At 35.2% G+C, this 19,291-nt stretch overlaps 1 protein-coding gene across 1 annotated transcript in view; it reads right to left on the bottom strand.

The window, feature by feature from the left end:
* The window catches only part of Dpyd (dihydropyrimidine dehydrogenase), an 837,903-nt gene that overhangs the window by 340,267 nt on the left and 478,345 nt on the right, over positions 1-19,291 (bottom strand). Inside the window, exon 14 of the mRNA XM_006977841.4 lies at positions 1,050-1,214. Coding sequence (XP_006977903.2) covers positions 1,050-1,214 — 165 coding nt within the window. The remainder of the gene's footprint in view (positions 1-1,049; positions 1,215-19,291) is intronic.

Genomic DNA, 19,291 nt, shown 5'->3' with positions numbered 1-19,291 from the left:
TCCCAAACTTAGGAACATTTAATGAGCAGATGCTTAAGATTTCTGATGGTTCTCCATAGTTCCCTTTACATCTGAAGGACTGTTTTGAGGAAGACACATTATGCCTGTCCTATATGACTATATTTGGTTAAGGGTAAGAGAGAACACAGAAGCAGCCAAGCTACCTGAAAGAACACTTCTTGATCTGCTGGGCAATATCATGCTTCCTTTGGAAGACTGATTTTTCAGGTTATAGGCAACCATTCATGAATTCCCTTGAGCTCAAAAGTATTTAAATATTTAAAAATACATATCACAAGAGCACGCAACATGTGCTCTCTTTTGTCCCTGCAGAATAATCGTTTCTATAACATAAACAGACACACACTGCTGGATACTTCAGGCTCCATTCACCACAGCTCACTGAAAGAATAACAGAAATACAGAAGGGCAGACATTGGGACAGGGAGTGGGAGAATGAAGGAATGATACCAAGAATAACCTCAACTAGACTACTAAAGAGAAAATACTCTCTATTACAAATCTGACTTTTATTGCAAGGATTCCGTATAGTTCCTTAAAAATAAAGCTTTCTGCAAAACAGTGAGTTCATTTAGTCTAAGGGTATTAAAATTATCTGGTAAATTATCTCCCACTGAAAAATATATAAATAACCTACATAAGATATTCTGTTTCAGTCTTAGCTTTATATTTAAAATGATTTATAGCCTGCAATTTCTCCCTAAGGTCATCACCTTCATAAATACCAGCCACATGTGATGAAAACCAACTCAATAAAATGGGTATTTCGTTCCTCTTTCTTCTGCTTATGTAGAGGCTTCTTCCCTGCACACAGTGCCCATTTATAACAAAGCCTCACATGGGGAGGGATTTTATGAGTTCTCCAGCTTTCTTTCTTTATCTTTCTATGCATCAGCCAAGCAACTGGCAGATTCTTTAATAAAATATATTATACTCATTAATATTTATAAGCCTATGAATTGGATGTTTAAATAAACATTCAGCAACTCATGCCCGCTCTCTTGTTTTAGATGTTAAATCACACTTACATTGTCCGGGAAGTCAGCCTTTAGTTCGGTGACACTGTGACACCAATATGCAGCTGTTTTCTCACTGATGAGCTCAATGTTGAGGAAAGAGCTTTGTCCAGGGCCATACATGGGGCCAGAAGTGGTCCCCCGGATGATTCTGGGCGAGACGTTTGTCACGATGTCCTAATGAAAGAGAAAACATATTGAGTCTCTGTTCCACAAAGAAAACCTGCGATCTTTATTATGTACTCATTTCCATGTGACAATATTTTACCAAGTCTCTTCTCACGTTTTTCCAGATGAGGTTTTAACATACTTTAAATTACAGTTGAGCATATGCTATTTCCAAATGAAATGGTAGAATAAAAAATTTTCTAGCTTTTGCTAACTTCTTGCAGTTCTAAATTGTACATAGTAGAAAACAAAAACTATTTTAATTAAATAATTTCATGCTGGTTTGGGGTGTATATATTTTAGTTTGTTTGCAGTTTAAAAAAATAAATAAACATTAGAATTCCATGTAGGTCTATGTAATCTAAGTAGCTCTAATCATTAACTCCAGTAAGAATTAATGTTTAAAGACAAAATGTATAATTTTCTTAAAATGTTATTTAAATGCAAATCAACTAGGAAAACATATTACTATTACTAGCTCATTAAACTTTAACACATATGCTAAAAAATTAACTGGGTCAAATTACCTATATATGTATAAATATGTATACCTATGCACATAGATACACATATATTCACATTTCTCTCTCTCTCTCCCTCTCTCTTTCTCTCTGTATATATATATATTTGTGTGTAAGTGAGTATATCTACTCATATTCAGTGTGAAGATAGTTCCCGTTCCCAAGATTGAAATGAGGTTATCAATAACTTCCTGATAAATATAAACAGTGAAATTAACTTGCTTGTTAAGTGTAATTACCAATCCCAGGCTGCTTCTAAAGCAGTATTAGCAAAGAAGAATAACATTCTTCCATTACTTAAACTAAAAAGAAACAAAGAAGGAAAAAATGTTTCTTTTGCCAACTTCCAATTAAAATTAATTTTGAATAAAGGTCATTTAGTTAAGGATTTATCAGAATTAGTCTTTTAAGTACCCCTCCTCACCATCTTGTCATTTTTAGTGAGATAACATGAACCCCCATTAGTATATAGCAATTAAGGTCAATTTACATATTTTAATTAAGAACCACCCCATATAAAACAATTAGTGTAATAGGCATACTAACTGGATTTCATAACATTTGGACGTTTTTCCAACTAGATAGACAGGAAACCTTAATTAGCATTAATTAGTGCTGATCTGCATATGTTTGATAAGGCATACCCTTGCCACAAAAGATTATTTATTCCTGAATGTGCCAAATGCTACAGTTGCAGAGGATAAAAGGACTTTTCTTCACATTGCATGTTAATTTCTGTTAATTTACATTCACTTTTACATTCGAATTAGTATATTATAAAATAAATGGTATAAATGTTACAAAAAGCCTCCTTAAATATGTACATTTTAACTTATAGGAATCATGCCAGTTAAATTTTTACTAATTAAGCCATTCCATTTCTATTGTGTTTGTGCACAATATCACCAGCCTCGCTTTGATTTGCTGTTGAAAAACCCTGTTACACAATCATAAACGCTAAAATGACAAATAGAATCACTCCAGGAAGCTCTAGCAGACGGGTCAAATTTCCATCCTGGCAAATGCTTCAATGTGTATGCAGCGTCCCTGCGGGTGCCTCTGTGTCTCTCCAGGTAGGCGCTATTGTGCTGCCAGGGTTGGAAAAGACATTTCTGGAAATGTTTCCTTTGAATGACCCGAGTTTTCTGCTCTGTTCCAATTTTCAGATTTCACACTCTTTCATTGCTGAGGTCCTTCTTCTTTTACCCACTATTTTAAATGTTTTCTCCTGCATAAATCCAACCCAGAAAACAACCTGTTCCCGTGCAGAGTACCTAGCCAGGGAGGTGAACAGAGACTTAGTTCAAGTCATCGAGGTGAGTCAGGATAGACAGACTGGAGAGGAGTTACTTTAGAGTCTGGTTAAAGTCTCCTATGCACTGAGAGTCAAGAATTAAGTCCTGCACAATTGAAAAGTTGCTATGAAGTTTGCCTACAAAGAGGTGATATTAATTTTGCATATAGATAATTCAAATATTATAACAACAATAAAGCATACTTAAGAGCTAGCATATATGATTTCAAATATCACTTAAAAAAAAAGAAACTAGCTATAGGCCTGTACTCTTCTGGGAATCCGAGATAGAAAACTATGAACCTATTTTGAAGTAAGGACACATCTTAACCCCCTTGTAAAATCCTCTTGACCTAAGGTTTTACCTTATTATCACATGTAAACCTATCCAATGAACCTCAGAAAAGAAACTATTCTATGGTCTCATTTACCTGGAAAAAAATAGAATGGGAATGAGGAACACAGGAAGATAGAGGAGAGTGAAAAGGAGAGAGGAGAGAGAGAGAGGGGGGGGTTCAAGCCCCCAATTAAATGCTTGATTTTATAAATTGCCTTGGTCATGATGTCCCTTCACAGCAATATAACAGTAATGAAGACCCTGTTGGGAATGTCTCTTCAGTCTAAGTCTAACTCTTCCATTTCCTTAATATAAACAATGAATTATAGCACTATAGATAGTACTATGTAGAATTCGTGAACTATCTGTGACTCAGTAACTTAACAAATTAAAAAAAAAATATTTGCAGAATTGAATCAAAGTGACAAAATTATAACAGTCACCCAGTAATAGGTCTAAAAAAAATAGCTTGTTTTTCTCACATTGAGTTGTCCTTGCAACTAACTTGTCAAAAACTTCCTCTACAGATTGAGACATTTTAGATTTTTTAAAAAGGGACAGATGAATGAAAATGGGTATCCAACAAATTATCGTTGGTTAGATGATTAGATTTAGAGTTTCAATAAATGAGCAATAATTTACTAAAGCTTTTGAAGAGGGAACACAAGAAATTGAGTATCATTTCATAAGAGAATTACTTACTTTAATTTTTAATAGCTAAGGTATATTGATATTGATTAATGGAATTAATTGAATAAACATCGTCAGGAACACTTGGACTAGATATAAGTCTATTCTCTCTGTTTTTTTTAATTATTGAAATGAATAGAAATTTTCTATTCATTTTACATACCAACCACAGATCCCCCTCCTCCCTCTTCCCAACCCCCAAGTTCCCCCCCCCCAACATTCCCACCTCCTCCAAGTCAAAGTCTCTTGTTGAGTCAGCAGAGCCCAGTACATTCAGTTGAGGCAGGTCCAAGCCCCTCCCCGCTGCATCAAGGCTCCACAAAGGGACTGGGCTCCACAAAGCCCGCTCATGCACTAGGGACAGATCCCAATCTCCCTGCTTGGGGACTCCACAAACAGTTCAAGCTAAACAAATGTCTCACATATCCAAAGTGCCTAGGACAGTCCTTGTACAGCCGGCTCCACAGCTATTGGTCCGCAGTTCACGGGTTTCCACTAATGTGGCTGGTCATCTCTGTACGTTTTCCCATCATGATCTTGATGTACCTTGCTTTAGAATCCCTCCTCTCTCTCATCAATTAGATTCTATACAAAGAAGATAAACAACCATGGCCCCGATTTTCAATGCATTAACAATGTTAAGATTTTCAAAAACAGATGCTTATGGAAGAGGAAGTGTTAGGAGACATCCCAGTTTTATGTGCTAATGGAATCACCATTATAAAACCAAGTGCTAATGCCCTCTTAGCCATTGTGATGATGATAGTGGTTTTTCAGCATTCAAAAAAAAAATGGATGCTGAACATCCTGATTATATTTGTTTAAGTTCATTAACTTAACTTCTCTGGAATGAAAAAAGCATTATACTGTTACCATGGCTACTCCTGAATAAAGATAATCATGATGGCCTCAAGAGCAGAAAAAGAAAACTTAGTCCTAAGAGATTAGACAGAGAACTAGGGTCCAATGGCATTGGACGACAATGAAAACTAAGATGATCAGGTTGAATCACAGCTGGATCTGCCACTATGGATACATTTTATGAATGGTGCTGAATGAAAAGAGCAGTCTACAAAAAATAAATACAGAATAGTCCACAGAAGGACAAGAACCACTAAATATATTGTTCAGTGATATACATCAATGTCATAAAATTGTAACCCTAAGTACAGTATATTGTAAATGCAGAAGAGGGATACACAGAGATGGGTACACAGAGGAAAACAGCTAATGGGGGGTGGGGAGTGGGGGAGAGCAGAGCAAACACAACTTTCTGAGGAAGAGATGATGCCCAACTTGTAGAACAGCAGAAAGAGAAATCTGTGTCCTGAGCTATGTGGTAGTGTAGTGGATGCTGTTATAGCCTGTGAATTCTAATATGTTAGTTTACCTGAAAATACATAACCTAAATCTAAGCTATCTTTTTCTTTGTTCAAAAAAGGTACACATGTAGTTCAGGCTACCTATGAATTTCCTATGTAGCAGAGGCAGGCCTAGAGCTGACCTTACTGCCTCTACCTTCCAAGTGCTGGGACTATAGACGTAAGTAACTACTACACACTTTATCTTTCCTTTTAAATTCCAAGATTATGCTGTGGGTTATTATTTAAGTATTTCCTTGTTTTTGCTTAAAATAGTTAAGCTATTTGACTTCATAAATCAAAATTTCAAAAATAAAAAGCACCATAGGCCAAGTCACTTTCTGAAATAAGTTATTTTCTAGGTATGTAGGCTCTACAGCACATTTCTTCCATAACAGAAGAAAAATACTTTGTAAATTAGTCTAACAGCAAACACATTGTTACATAAGACTCCTCCAGTCTGTCTAGCAAGCCACCACCCTCAAGGAGAGCAAAAAGAAAATTTAGTACTGGCCCAGTCTCTGAAGCACAACTCTGTCTTTGAAAGAACTCTTTCCTCTCTTACTGTTTACTTTATGAATAAATATGCCAGTGTTTGATTACTTCTAAACATTATTATCAGAAAAAAAATCTGATTGGTTTGGCTGGCAAGACAGGTAAGATAAGAATCCTTTTTCAGTAAACCATCTTTTTTTTTTTTCATCTGAGTCTCTTACATAAATAGCCTTCAACATCTGAAATAGTAGCAGGATTTACTGGGTACAATAGTAACACTTTTCTACTTGGGAAACACAGAGAGAATAGTAATGTTATCTTAGAAATGTTAGGTAAATTATCAAAGCAGTGGTGTAGTTGTTATATATAATTAATAATGCAGGTATGTATAGTACAGACCTTTCACATACATCAGAGCTGATCGTCACTCTATCATCATGCTTGTAAGGATGAAAGACAGAAATTAGTCATTTTTCCTCGGTTGCACTGCTGTTGAGCATCATAGCTAAGACTAGCTCTCAGGTGTACATTGTAGAAGAGAATAATAATAGCAGTGACTGCTAATGCATGGTGTATGTAACAATGACTAGAATTTATTTCTTGTGAGAAAAGAAATTGATTTGAACATCTTATCTATTGAAAACTGGAGTGTGGTATACATACTTTAAGAGAAAGGAGTACTTCAAGAACATAAGGAAACAACCATACCTCAGGAAAATTTTCTCTCTTCTAATTGCTTCAATTTGCACATCCCCTCTTCTCCCTTTCTCTGTCTGTCTCTGTCTCTCTCTCTTTTCTTTAGCTCTCTCCTCTCCTTGTGCCCCATTTTTCTTCTTTACCCCAACTCTTTCCTTCTCCCAGACAATATCCTCTGCCTCAGTATACATGGTGGACACAGAATGGGCTATGAGTTTACAGGTTACAGGTATAGCCTCTCCCTAAACAGGGGACTCTTTATTCCAAGCATTAATCCTTATTCTCAGGAAGAGTTAACTTGAACTAGATAGTCTTCTTCTGCTTGGCTGCCCTCTCCTGTAGAGCAGAGTTAATTAAGGTCCATGTAGATGCTCAGTTCAGTTAATATGGAGAAACCTAGGAATTCACAAATAATGTGAGAGGAAACAACTAGGCTAGGATTCTCTAAATTCAAAACAAAAACATGCCATACAGTTATGGGTAGAATATAAGTAACTCAGAAAATGGATATAAAAGAAACAAAGTATTTACCTAGTAAAATGTAAATTATTCATAATCTCAAGTGCACTGTGATCATTGATAATCTATTTTTGGTGGAAAACATTTTGCAAAGTTAAAGTTCTAAGAACCTTTGAAAAACTGTCAGATTTCATACTAAACTGAGAACTTGAGATTCACATGTGTCTTGTGCAAACATTGACTCAGAATGCTGGACTCAGTCTCAGGCTTGGGCTGGGCTGAATGAACAGACAGGGTCCATATGGAAGAGATAGTGGATGGAACAGGAAATGAAAACAGAATGAAAAGAAAAACTTTAGAAGTTGAAAGTGCTTCAACAGGAGAACGATGAATGGAAAGCAATGACACTGAATATTGACCAGATACCTACATCTTGACCACCCTATCTTTATGCTTACCTGGCCACCTGTACTATTAATCATCTTGGAGAGTGGGCATCTTACATTATAGAAATGGAAAGTGTCATAGTCTAATGTAGCCTTTTGTCTTTCCTCTTTTCATCAAACATATATACATATTTTTGTTTTCGTATTTGTCAATATGCACTCAAATAGCTTCTCTTTTGCTCTTTGACCTCATTTTTTTTTTTGATCTGGGTAATAATTTTTACATAACAGAAATGCTGTGGGATAATAAGGGAAGTAATACAGCCAAGGTTGCTATTCAGAATCTGATAAATATGTATTCATTAATCAATTATTAATTGTCAGCTTCAGATACAGTAGTGGGAGTTTACATGTGAGTTACTTTTACTAATATGAGAGTGACAGCTAGGGACGCAATCAGCCATGAGGATGGGAGATGACATGGAGATGGGTGAGGTTGTAGAGAGTACCTAGTGACTGTTTTAATAAGTTCGAACTTTTTCTGCAGGCTTGGAGACTCCATTGTGTTTTGTCTTCTGTGCAAGTTATTAATACCCATGGCTCACAGCAGCTGTGCATTTGCAGAGATAAGTTTCACATGAAACAGATGAAGAATTTTTTTTCAGAGCTGATATCAGATGGATTAGAACGTGATTAATCAACAGACAGACTGATTAAATTATTGGGTTCACTGTTCAGATAAGAGGTTTTGGATACACTCTGCCAAACTATAATTAAGTTAGAAATTTCTGTTGGCCTTCTTTAAAGATGATCACATGGTATACTTTGAAGAAATCTTTTATGGCCCAGAAGAGCAGCTGTGGAGGTATAAGCATGAGTCAGTTCTTATAATTATTAATTACTTTCAAGTATTAGAGCAGAATTTTCATTGAAAATCATAAATATATTCCAGTATCTTTTAATGAAACTTGTATGCACCTTCTGGTTCTACTCTAGAAGCCACTACAAATAAAATGGCTATTAGTCAAGGGACTATGTTAAAGGATCAGATAGGATGACACCATTTCTGATACATGGTTAAAAAGATAGCAAGAGAATTTCCATGAAGTATTTCAAATAAGTATACTAGGATTTTTTTTTAAGCACACAATCTAAATGCTAAAATATGGTCATTTCTGAGGTATCAGAAGACAAACAAACATAAAACCTGAAGCAGATCTCCTAGAATACAAAGCCGTTATGGAGTTCTGCATCTCCTTAGGTATTTTATCTATCTTTGATAGTCTCGAGACTGAGGTGAGATGGTTTATGAACACTGGTAAAAGGATAGTGTCGATTTGTTTGCTAGAAAAGGACCACTAGGAGGTCAGGGATCCCTAGCAGCCTTTAATCATGTTTAATAGCCAACAAGCTTGTCATAAGAATCCAAACCTGCCCATATTCCCAAGACTCAAGTCCTAGTCATGGTGTCTTTAGATGTAAGAAATAAAATCTAATGGTTACTTTTCAAGGATGGCTGGAGCCTGCCTAGGTCCTGCTACAAATGAATCAAAAGCACCAGATCCCACTACTAATATATGCTAGGGAAGCTACATGCCTCTCTCAACCTGAATTATGCTTCCCCTAACTAGAAAGTAGAATAAAAGTCACTAACCATCAACCTTGCCTGCAAGGCCATGTATATGATAAACTTTAAAAATAATCATAAAGTAAAATGTAGAGATGAACCACACACAAGTTTTCATTGAGAAAAAGGTCAAAGAAAAGGAAGCTAGGACCTAGGTGATCTAGATTGTACTCTCCTGCTAATTCAGTAAAATGGAAGTTTGTGAGTTGGGGCTAAAGACTCTTTTCCACACTCAGTCAGAATGTCTGCCTTTCTGGGCTGATGCATTTTGCTACTCTGAATCTCTAGTGCTATTATTATGAAACAATTATCTTTCTTTCCCTCTTTAGGGAAGTAACAGAAGCAAAGTCGAGTTCTCTATTCATAAACCATTTTACTCCAGGTTTCTGAAAATGTCTGTAAATAAATTTCAAAGGACTGTGAACTCACAACAGAAGAAAACACTGAAGACACAGGTCAAAGAACAACATGCATGACAGCTAGCAGGAAATAGTAGGATACAAAATCTTGTCTACCGAAAAATATGTAGAGTAGGTTGGTCAGATTAAATGACAAATGTTTGACAAGCTTAAAAATAAAAGAGAAATAAACAAACTACCAAAGAATCAGATCCTTCCGAATTGTAAGTGAAGACTTGTAACTGTAACCGAAGATTTGTAATACAACCAAATAGAATTTCTAGTTAAAACAAAACAGTATTTGAGGGAAAGAGAATCTTAATTATTTAGGGTATCAATGGGGTGTAGGCACAGTCGAATGAGACAAAAGGTATTAGTTAATTTGATTTTATAATTTGGGAATGTTGCCTGAGAGCAGCTCTAGCAAATGGGGTAAACACATGATCAAGGGGTTTAAAGACATGCAAGGTTAGAAAAAAAAAAAAGAATGAAAAGTTTAGTTCAGTGTCAATAGAGCATAATAGAGGAAGAGTAAAAATTGTTGAGTAGAAATTGTTACATAGTTCAAATAGTGGGTAAAAGACACCAATCCTCAGATTCCAGGTACCAATAAACAGAGAGCAATATCTTTGAAAAACCAGTGTCTAGACATCTAGTAGTAAATGAAGCACCCAAAGGAGAGAGATATGAGCTGAAATCTCTAGGAAAAGCTACACCCTTGTTTAAAAGTCTACAAGGCTGATCAACTGATCATAATTGGCAGGACTGTGGATAGTAGGAATCCCACAGGTCGAGAGCCAAAACTACCTTGGGCTCTGTTTAATTACCTTCACAGCCAATCATTGCCCACCCCTGTGTGCAACCTGACATACTTGTGGCTCTGAGAGTACTAACAGACCATTAGCTTCTATCAACTCAAAAGCCAAGAGAGGACCCAGGGCTTATAGCAGACAGTTCAGTGCTGTATCTTCCTTACTTGATGTTACTATGAGTATATTTTTTAAGTGACCTGAATTCTGACTTTCTTTTGTTCTGTACCTATAAAAACTTCATTATTCTTACTGCACTGAATCATGGTACTAGGAGCAATCTGAATGTGTGCTCCAATTACCTACCTTTGAAGTTAAGTTGTGATTTTGTATAACAGAAAATACTGAAAGAGGAGCCCAAGGTAAAAATAAATAAATAAATAAAAAGTTAGTTACAAAATAAAGCCATCTTAGTATCCAACCTCCAGTGGAAACCCAAAGTACAACATTTTATATAAAGGAGAAAGGTTAACTGAGAATTGTATAGTTTAGATAATAATTATAATCCAAGAATATGCACAAAACAAAATAGTGATGAAGTAGAATGCACCAGAGATAATAGAGTCAACATTAATTTGTTAAATGGGTTTTAGTTTCTTTCATGTTGCTGTGATAAAATACTCTAACCAAAAACTACTTGAGGGAAGAGGGGTTTGGAGCTGATACATCCAGGTTACAGTCCATAATTTCAAGGAAGTCAAGGAATGAACTCAAGAAGCTGGTCACGTCACATCCATAGTCAAGAAGACAGAGAGATGAATGTATCCATGCTGCCTACTTTCTTACGCTTAGCTAACCTCTTCACACCCTTATGCTGCTTAGGAACCCCTGCCTGGGGAATGGTTTCACCCAAACTTGACTGGATGCTCCCACATCAAGGAAAATCCAAGCCCTTCTTCCCAAGCCAGGCTCACATACAAATATGATCCAGATATTCCTAAATTGAAATTCCCTTCTCAGGTGCTTCTTGATTGTGGCAAGTTGACGTTTAAAATTGAAGTTCACAAATGGGAAGTTAAAGCAAATCACAGTTAAAATATAAACTGTGAGTCATACAAAAGTATGTGCAAAAATGGAAGAAACAAAAAAAAGGTCATGTTTATGCAACCCTTCCCAAATCTTATAAAGCCAAATAATTTCCTTTTTCTCAAGAGTTTTTTGATGTCTCTCATCTCCAGCCTGCTGCCCATTGCCTTGCTGTGACTGCTGTGTCTTTTATTTTTAAACTATCCCTCTTTTTGTACCTGCCCCCTAAACTATCCCTCTTAATTAAGTTTTCTTCAGGTTTTAAAGGAAGTCTCTCTTTCCCTTTCTCTCTTCTATGTTGTCTTTAATAAAACCACATTCTTCCTTTCAGATATTCCCTGAATCATGGTATCAGTACCCTTTTTTATAATAAGTCTTAGTCCTGAAATGTAATTATGCATCAGCTACTTTCTCAAGCCCACCACTGCAGCTCTATTTTTTTTTTGTGTGTGTGTGTGTGTGTGTGTGTGTGTGTTCATTTGTTTGTTTTATTGTTTTGAGACAGAGTCTTACTATACATCCCTGGCTAGCCTGGAACCACTCTGTAGACCAGGCTAGCCTCAAAGTTCCAGAGATCTGCTTGTAACTACCTCCTGAGTACTGAGACTAAAGGCATGAACCACCAAGTCCAACTGTACCTCCATTCTTACATCTAAAACTGAATATCCATATTACACACTCTCATTTTTAGTCATGTTCTATTTTATAGTGTTTTCTATGTAAGTAAAACAAATTTGTAAAAAAAAAAATGAGAGGGGAGAGAATACAAACTGCAAAGTGGCAGTATTCTTGAGTCAGCAGTCTAGGTGATACTAAAACGCTTCACCTGCACATCATCACCTCTATCAATACATGAATCCAAATTCTTTAGAAAGGTTAGAGATTCTGCACATCATCACCTCTATCAGTGTATGAATCTGAATGCTTTAGAAAGGCTAGAGATTCTGCACATCATCGCCTCTATCAATACATGAATCCAAATACTTTAGAAAGGCTAGAAATTCTGCACATCATCGCCTCTATCAATACATGAATCTGAATGTTTTAGAAAGACTAGAGACTCTAGTCATTTACACAATAATGAGGCTTTCTGACATAACTCCAACATCCTTTCAGCCACTACTAAGTAAGGTAGTAAAAAACAAATTGTCATTAATCTATACAATGTTAAAGAGTGCATCATAGAAGCATTTCAGATTTGGGATGTTACTGCCTGAAAACCTTGACATGAGCTGATGATTCACAGGTAATCACAAACTCATAATAAAAATACTTCATGCAACATACCCCTGCTGTCTAGCTTTCTTGAGAAATTATTCCCACCAGTGTTTTGTTGATTAAAACAGGAAGATATAGAGTGGGAAAGAATAAAAGTTTTTTATGAAAAATCATTTATCTGAGCATATCTCCAAATTTTCATAATGTAAGTTGAGCATCCATGAGATTTAATAATTAAAATAATAAAATTTAAAATCTGTTTTCTCCTAAACCTAATACCCCTACTCAATAGCATTCTCTCATACAGTAAGCTATAAAGATGCTTGTATTATAATTACAAAACACCATTTTAAAAATGTATTATGTCCTACAGCACTTAGCCTTGACAAACAATTACTGGATCACATTCAACTGAATACAAAAAGCAATCTTTATCACAAGGTTAAAATTAGCCTTGGAACAATAACTGCTTTCAAAGCTATTCTCAACTCTAAGCTGCTCTGCAGTGGCCTCTTTTGAGGGAATGCAAACAAGTAAACTGAAGGACATCTGAAGAACTTCCTGCCACAGTCCTCTAAACTTTCTCAATTTTTTTTAGTTTCATGTAGAATAATCTTGTTATACCCAAAAGATGGTCAATATGGCTCCATAGGAAAAAGCCCATGAATTAAAATAAAAATGAAAATTAAAGCTAAGAAAGCAAAGAAACCCTGAGAATTCTGGACTTTCAGACTGCAAAACTTATAGTAGGACTTTCAATTATGATCATAGTTTGGATACCGCTATGAGAAAAACAAATCAAATGCTAAAGCTTTGCTTTATGGGATAGACACTAGAAAGTGAATGTATTTCCTAGTTGTTTCAAACTAAGTATTGCAGGACATATATTTTCCTATCTACTCATCCTTCAAAATACAGAGTGGGGACCATCAAGATGGCTCAGGAGAAAGAGTGATTGTGTGTAACTAATCTTTCTCTGTCCTGCCAGCCAGCTCCCAAATAATGACACAGAGACTTATTACTAATTATGAAAGCTGGGCCTACAGTTTAGGCTTGCTCCTAACTAGCTCTTATAACTTGAATAAACCCATTTCTACTAATCAACCTTTTTCCATGTGGCTTTTTACCTTTCTTTCATTCTGTATGTTAAACTCCTTCCACGTCTACTTAGTGTCTCCCCTGCACCTTGATTATTTCCTCCTACTTTCTCTCTCTGCCTGGACATTCCACTTATACCTCCTGCCTAGTTATTGGCCATTCAGCTCTTTATTGAATCAATCACAGCAATATACCTTCAGCAGTGTACCAATATCCCACAACATTTCCCCCTTTTTGTCTAAATAAGAAGGAAAGGTTTTACCTCTAACATAGTAAAACTATATACAATAAGAACAATTATCAGGTATAAGAATTACTGTCACAATGTCTGGCTCATTTGTATTTGGCATATTCAGAGAAAATATTTTATTATCTATCATATATTGATGAATTTATAAAGTTTTATGCCTAAACTATTTTCTATCATAACTTGTATTATCACCCTAAAATTATCTCTTTAGACCTCAAAACATTATCAGATAAACAAATTAAGCTTTTATGTCCCTTGACCTTATACACTTTATACTGTTTTTGTGAGTTTCTTTTCTGAATTTGTTAACAAGGAAAACTGTAACTATAACTATCTCATTTTCAACTCCATCAGAGCTGAGAAGGAAATAACATTCCTGAGTAAACAGGAAGTGTAAAGCAAAAATCTTCCAAAATTATAGAAATGACAGAGCTATCTGGGTGCCTGGACAGTCACCAAGTTTCTCCTGCAATGTTGGGCAACCATCTTTGTCCTACAAATATCTGACAGACTTTTCTGTGAGGCAAGAATTTGAAGGACTGTCCTACCTTGTCTTGGCAAAGTCTGGCAGTCTCTTTTTTGTGTGTTCTGCTTGTCCAGTTTGGACAGCATAATATCAACAATTGAGGCAAGGACAGTTTCTTGCCCAGTAGCTAACTTTGCCATGATAAAAGGAAACTCCAAATGGATGCCCATTATTCTTTTTTGAAGTAAGTTGGTGCTGCCAGGAACAGACATGTCTTACTGTCATGAAAAGTCTTACATTATTAAAACAGTTTAAATGCCATATTCTGTAGATTTTTGAAGTGTTTGAAGGCCATCTATCTATTTAAAATATATGTCTGTTTGACTTTGAAAACATACCTAATATGAGTATAACTTTGTTATAGATGACTAACTATTAACCTGTATTTTTGTTTGTTATTAGCCTAAATAGCTTTCAAGGACTAAAACTTTACATTACCTTTTCTAATGAGCTGCTTAGGTACAATATCTCAAACAAGAGTAGAAACATACATAATATATAACAAAAATAACCTTAAATTTGCAAGAATACAGAAATCTACATCAATGTAAAATATTTGAGATTAATAGTTGCTTGTTAGTTTAAAATAGATTCAATAATCTATCCTTTTTTCCTATCATTCTTATATCCCCCTTTTTTTCTTTTCAGAAAGAAATCCTTATATCTAACCTTCCTTGCTTAGTTTCCTCTCTTACCAGGACCAGTAACAATTTGCAACCAACCCACCTAAACAATAACAAATATGCATAATTCACCAAATAACCAAAATCCACCCACCCCACCTCTTGGGAGTGTGGGTGTTGTCTTCTCTAGGGGCAATGGCATCTTTATTCAGCTCTTCATTAAGCCAATCAGAAGGTACCTTTGCAAAGACGCATCTTCATAGCATAAACAAATATTATGCAAAAATTGTGGCCAACACTGATGATCTAAATAAGATTCCCAAGATCCACATAATGGGAGGAGAGAATAGACTCCTACAAGTTGCCTCCCACACTCATACACAAGTAAATAATTTCTTAGTTATTCTTTTATGATATTAAAATTATAATTATAATTATATTTATTTCCCCTTTTAATTCTTTCCCTTAAAACTTCCCATATACCCCTCCTTGCTCTTACTCAAATTCATGGCTTCTTTATTTTATCAAAGTATTTTATGTTATTATTTTAAACTTTTTGTTGTATTTTTTGAGATAATAATATAAATATTTATATTCCTAAATACAACCTGCTCAGTATGTTACATTTTTTTAGAAACAGTACAAAGTGTGTGATTTTTCTATTTAAGTTATACTTAACCAATTACTTTCTACAACCAATTACTTTAATCACAATAGTTATAATTTCTGGAAAGGTATACCTGAAATCAAAACAAAAAATATGGGAGCAAAGGTTAAAACTTGGACATCTCCAAAGAATAAATGTTTGTATATAAGTTGATCTAAAAATATGTCAGTTGTTACTGTATATATATGATGGATGTATTCCTATCAGTTTGTGAAATGCTGATTTGAGACCCTTTATCCATGTCCCTAAAGCAGATTGGAAATAATTGCATGTTTAAAGGGAAAATCACAGTGGCTAGTCTTCAGGCTGGACCACAATCTAGCTTTAAGATTTTTTTCCAAAATTAATTAATAAGAATGGATGCAGCAGTCATTGGTCAGATACCTAGATGTCAAGACTGATAAAACCACTTAAATGATAGCTTATATCTGCATAGTGCTTTATAGTTACAATCTAGGTTTTCCTTTGCAATGAGGGAACACTTCCCACGGATGGTCACTGGGTTGTTTGGAAATCGATGGTGGAATCATACAACCAAAGCCATCTGGGGAAAATAAAAAGATACATCTTCTTGATGACCTACAACACACATGGGCTTTTTAACATCTCTGGGATATCCAGTACTAAATGTGCCAGCACAACAGATAATCCACCATCTCACATATACATTGGCCTCTAAAATATTTTATATATTACCTATGACTATCCTACAAGACCATAATATATTTAAATGAGCCTTTCTGTATAGCCTAGGCTGGCCTGGAACTTGGAAAACAATGATGCCTCTGCCCATGGTAAGCTATGGCTGCAGGCAGAGTAATAATTATTTTAGAGCAAGCTCATGTTTATAAGCTATTTCAATAAGCCAGTGGTCTCTGTACTTTTGATGACATTGACAATTACTAAAATATAACAACTTACATGTATCTCGACTAAAATATTCACAATGTAAGATAATAAAAACGAGAGACATTTTTATTTTTTCTGGCCACGTGTCAGTGTTTTTACCAACCCCTGAACTCACAATATAGAGAAGAGCACTGGGAAAGATCCAGAGTTCAAAGGGCACAGTGATACATAAGGAAAGGAAGCTAAGAATCTGCCACACAGAGGGCAAGAGCAAAAGTCAACCAAGACCTAATGTCAAAAGTCAGATATCATTTTAGATCATTTGCTCACAATGTGATCTCTGTTATATTTATTCAGTTCCACCACTAGCCATGGAAACAGCTACAGACAGAATCAACAAGTGATGAATAAGCATGGTTGTGCTCCAATAAAATCTTTTGTGTGTATAATAACATTAAAATTTCATGTTTATGTATATATGTATACATATATGTATACATATATACATATATTGACTTTTCTTGTTACTCTGTATGTAAATGGCCCAAGTGGATTATGATAATTTAGGAAAGTGTAAATCATTCTTAGCTCATAATTTGCATGAAAACCTGTAAGAAGCTGGAACTGGCCCATACACTAATTTGTTTAACTTTTGTCCCAAGTATGAAAGAAAATTAAAAAGAAAAGCCAAGGGGGTAGAGATTGCAGAGAAAGCGTTAAAACACCATTTTTAATTTCCTACTAACCTACATTGGTGAAACATAAATTAGTTACTCAAATGAAGTTCTGCTTCTAATATTCCTGGAAACAAACCTTGAATTATGTGATAACCTTGAAGAGATAGTGCAGAGGCTAAGAGCACTGGCTGCTCTTCCAGATGATCTGGGGTAGATTCCCAGCACACACATGGTGGCCCATAACCCTCTGTAACCCCAATTCCAGGAGATCTGATTCACTGTTTGGTCCCCTGTTGGCACCAGCCACATACATGGTATATAAACATACATGCAGGCAAAAAGAGAGATACACTTAAAATAATTATTATCAAAAAATGTCAGAAAGAAAAAGTTGGCCCATACATCAACATTGGTTTCCAAAAAAAAAATGAGGAAAAAAAGCTGCAAAATAATCTTTTAAAAATGCTGAGGAATTCAACAATTTGGAGGCAAATAACTCCAAAATTACAGTTGAGCTCATGGTGCTTGAGGCTATCTATATAGTTATCAATAGTACTGATCGTCAGGAACTACCCCTTCGGGATGTTAAAAAGGCATGATCTTTCAATACATAAACATCATTAGGACACTAGATGTGCTATTTGTAACACTGGCAGCAGTACATACAACTATTTCCAAAGATAGGTGAGGGTTACATAAGTATTATACATCTCTGGAAGCCTTTTTATTTGATAAATTTAAATGTAATAAAACCTCTTGCTTCTTATGACCAAAGGCTAAGTGATGAGTAATTTATACAAGGCAGGCTTACAGAAATATGATGTATCCGCTAAAATAATCCTAAGGTAAGATAAATTTAAGAAGAAAAGAGCCAGATAAAAAATACACCACCCTTTCTTGGAAACATTTTTGGTACTATTAGAAATTTTTAAAGTATAATGTTATTGCTGATTTTTCTGGTAGCAAAAATAAAATAGCACTTGTTTCTCAGCCACTGCTTGATACAGACTATAGAAAAGAGAATGCTGACATTAATTTATTAGCATATTGATATATTTTTGTTTCTTTAATGAAATTAAATTATAATAAAAATCACGATGTAGAATATAGATACTAACCATAGCACCATGTTAGGAGTTTATAATTGGGTTACAATGTTTTGGATCAATTTTTAATGGGAATAATTTCAAAGTAATTCTATTTCTTTTCTAAAATGGTTGCAAATCTAATCTATAGAGAAATGTGGAAAAATCACAGATACCTTAGCGATAGTAGGAAAGATCTCAGATGCTTTCTTAGAGAAGATGGAGCATATAGGCTCACAAAAATTGCTCAAATTATTTATTTTTCTCATGGAAATGGGTTTCTAATATTATATCAGAACATTTAGCCATTTCCTAAGTCATGTTCATAATTTTCACAAGTGACAGATAATATATGGGCTTGAATAAAGGCATAAGAAAATCCTACTTGTTAAATGTGCTGATTCTATTTCAAGTAATTGTAAGGTATACCACTAGATTCAGAGACCTGACCTAGAGATGTAGGTTGATGTTGATTATATCAAACTTGCTTCATTAATCTTCCATGTAGTTTTAGAGTCACTTTGCTTTAAGGATATTCAAGGGGCATGATGATATATTAGTTTTAAAAATGTCAAATTACCTAGATTCACATGATGATTCATTCATCGAGTAGCTTTGCCTCCTAAACAAGTAAAAACCTATTTTATCTCCTTCTTGCTGTTAAATTGAGCAAGCCAGAAGTAACCTCAAAAAGTGATGTTGTTAAGCATTAAAGAAGAACAACAGAAGCATGGCAAGAGATATGCAAATTAGAATATTTTAAGACACTACAAATATCTATGATGATCTCATGGTCTCCCATGAGGTACACAATCTAATGTTGATGCACAATTTATATCTGGTGAATTGGTGTGAGTGTCAGGAAGGTTGCACATAATTCTGAATAACATTGTATGTGCACTAAGACACAGGGAGAGCTCTGTGGGGAGGCTACCAAGTGTTAATTATTGAAGCTGTCCAAGTAGCAATAAAGGGGGATAAGAAGAAAAGTATA

This window comes from Peromyscus maniculatus, chromosome 6 (assembly GCF_049852395.1).
Source record: "Peromyscus maniculatus bairdii isolate BWxNUB_F1_BW_parent chromosome 6, HU_Pman_BW_mat_3.1, whole genome shotgun sequence".
In the NCBI taxonomy this organism is placed as follows: domain Eukaryota; kingdom Metazoa; phylum Chordata; class Mammalia; order Rodentia; family Cricetidae; genus Peromyscus; species Peromyscus maniculatus.
This window is presented reverse-complemented; position numbering and strand designations above follow the sequence as displayed.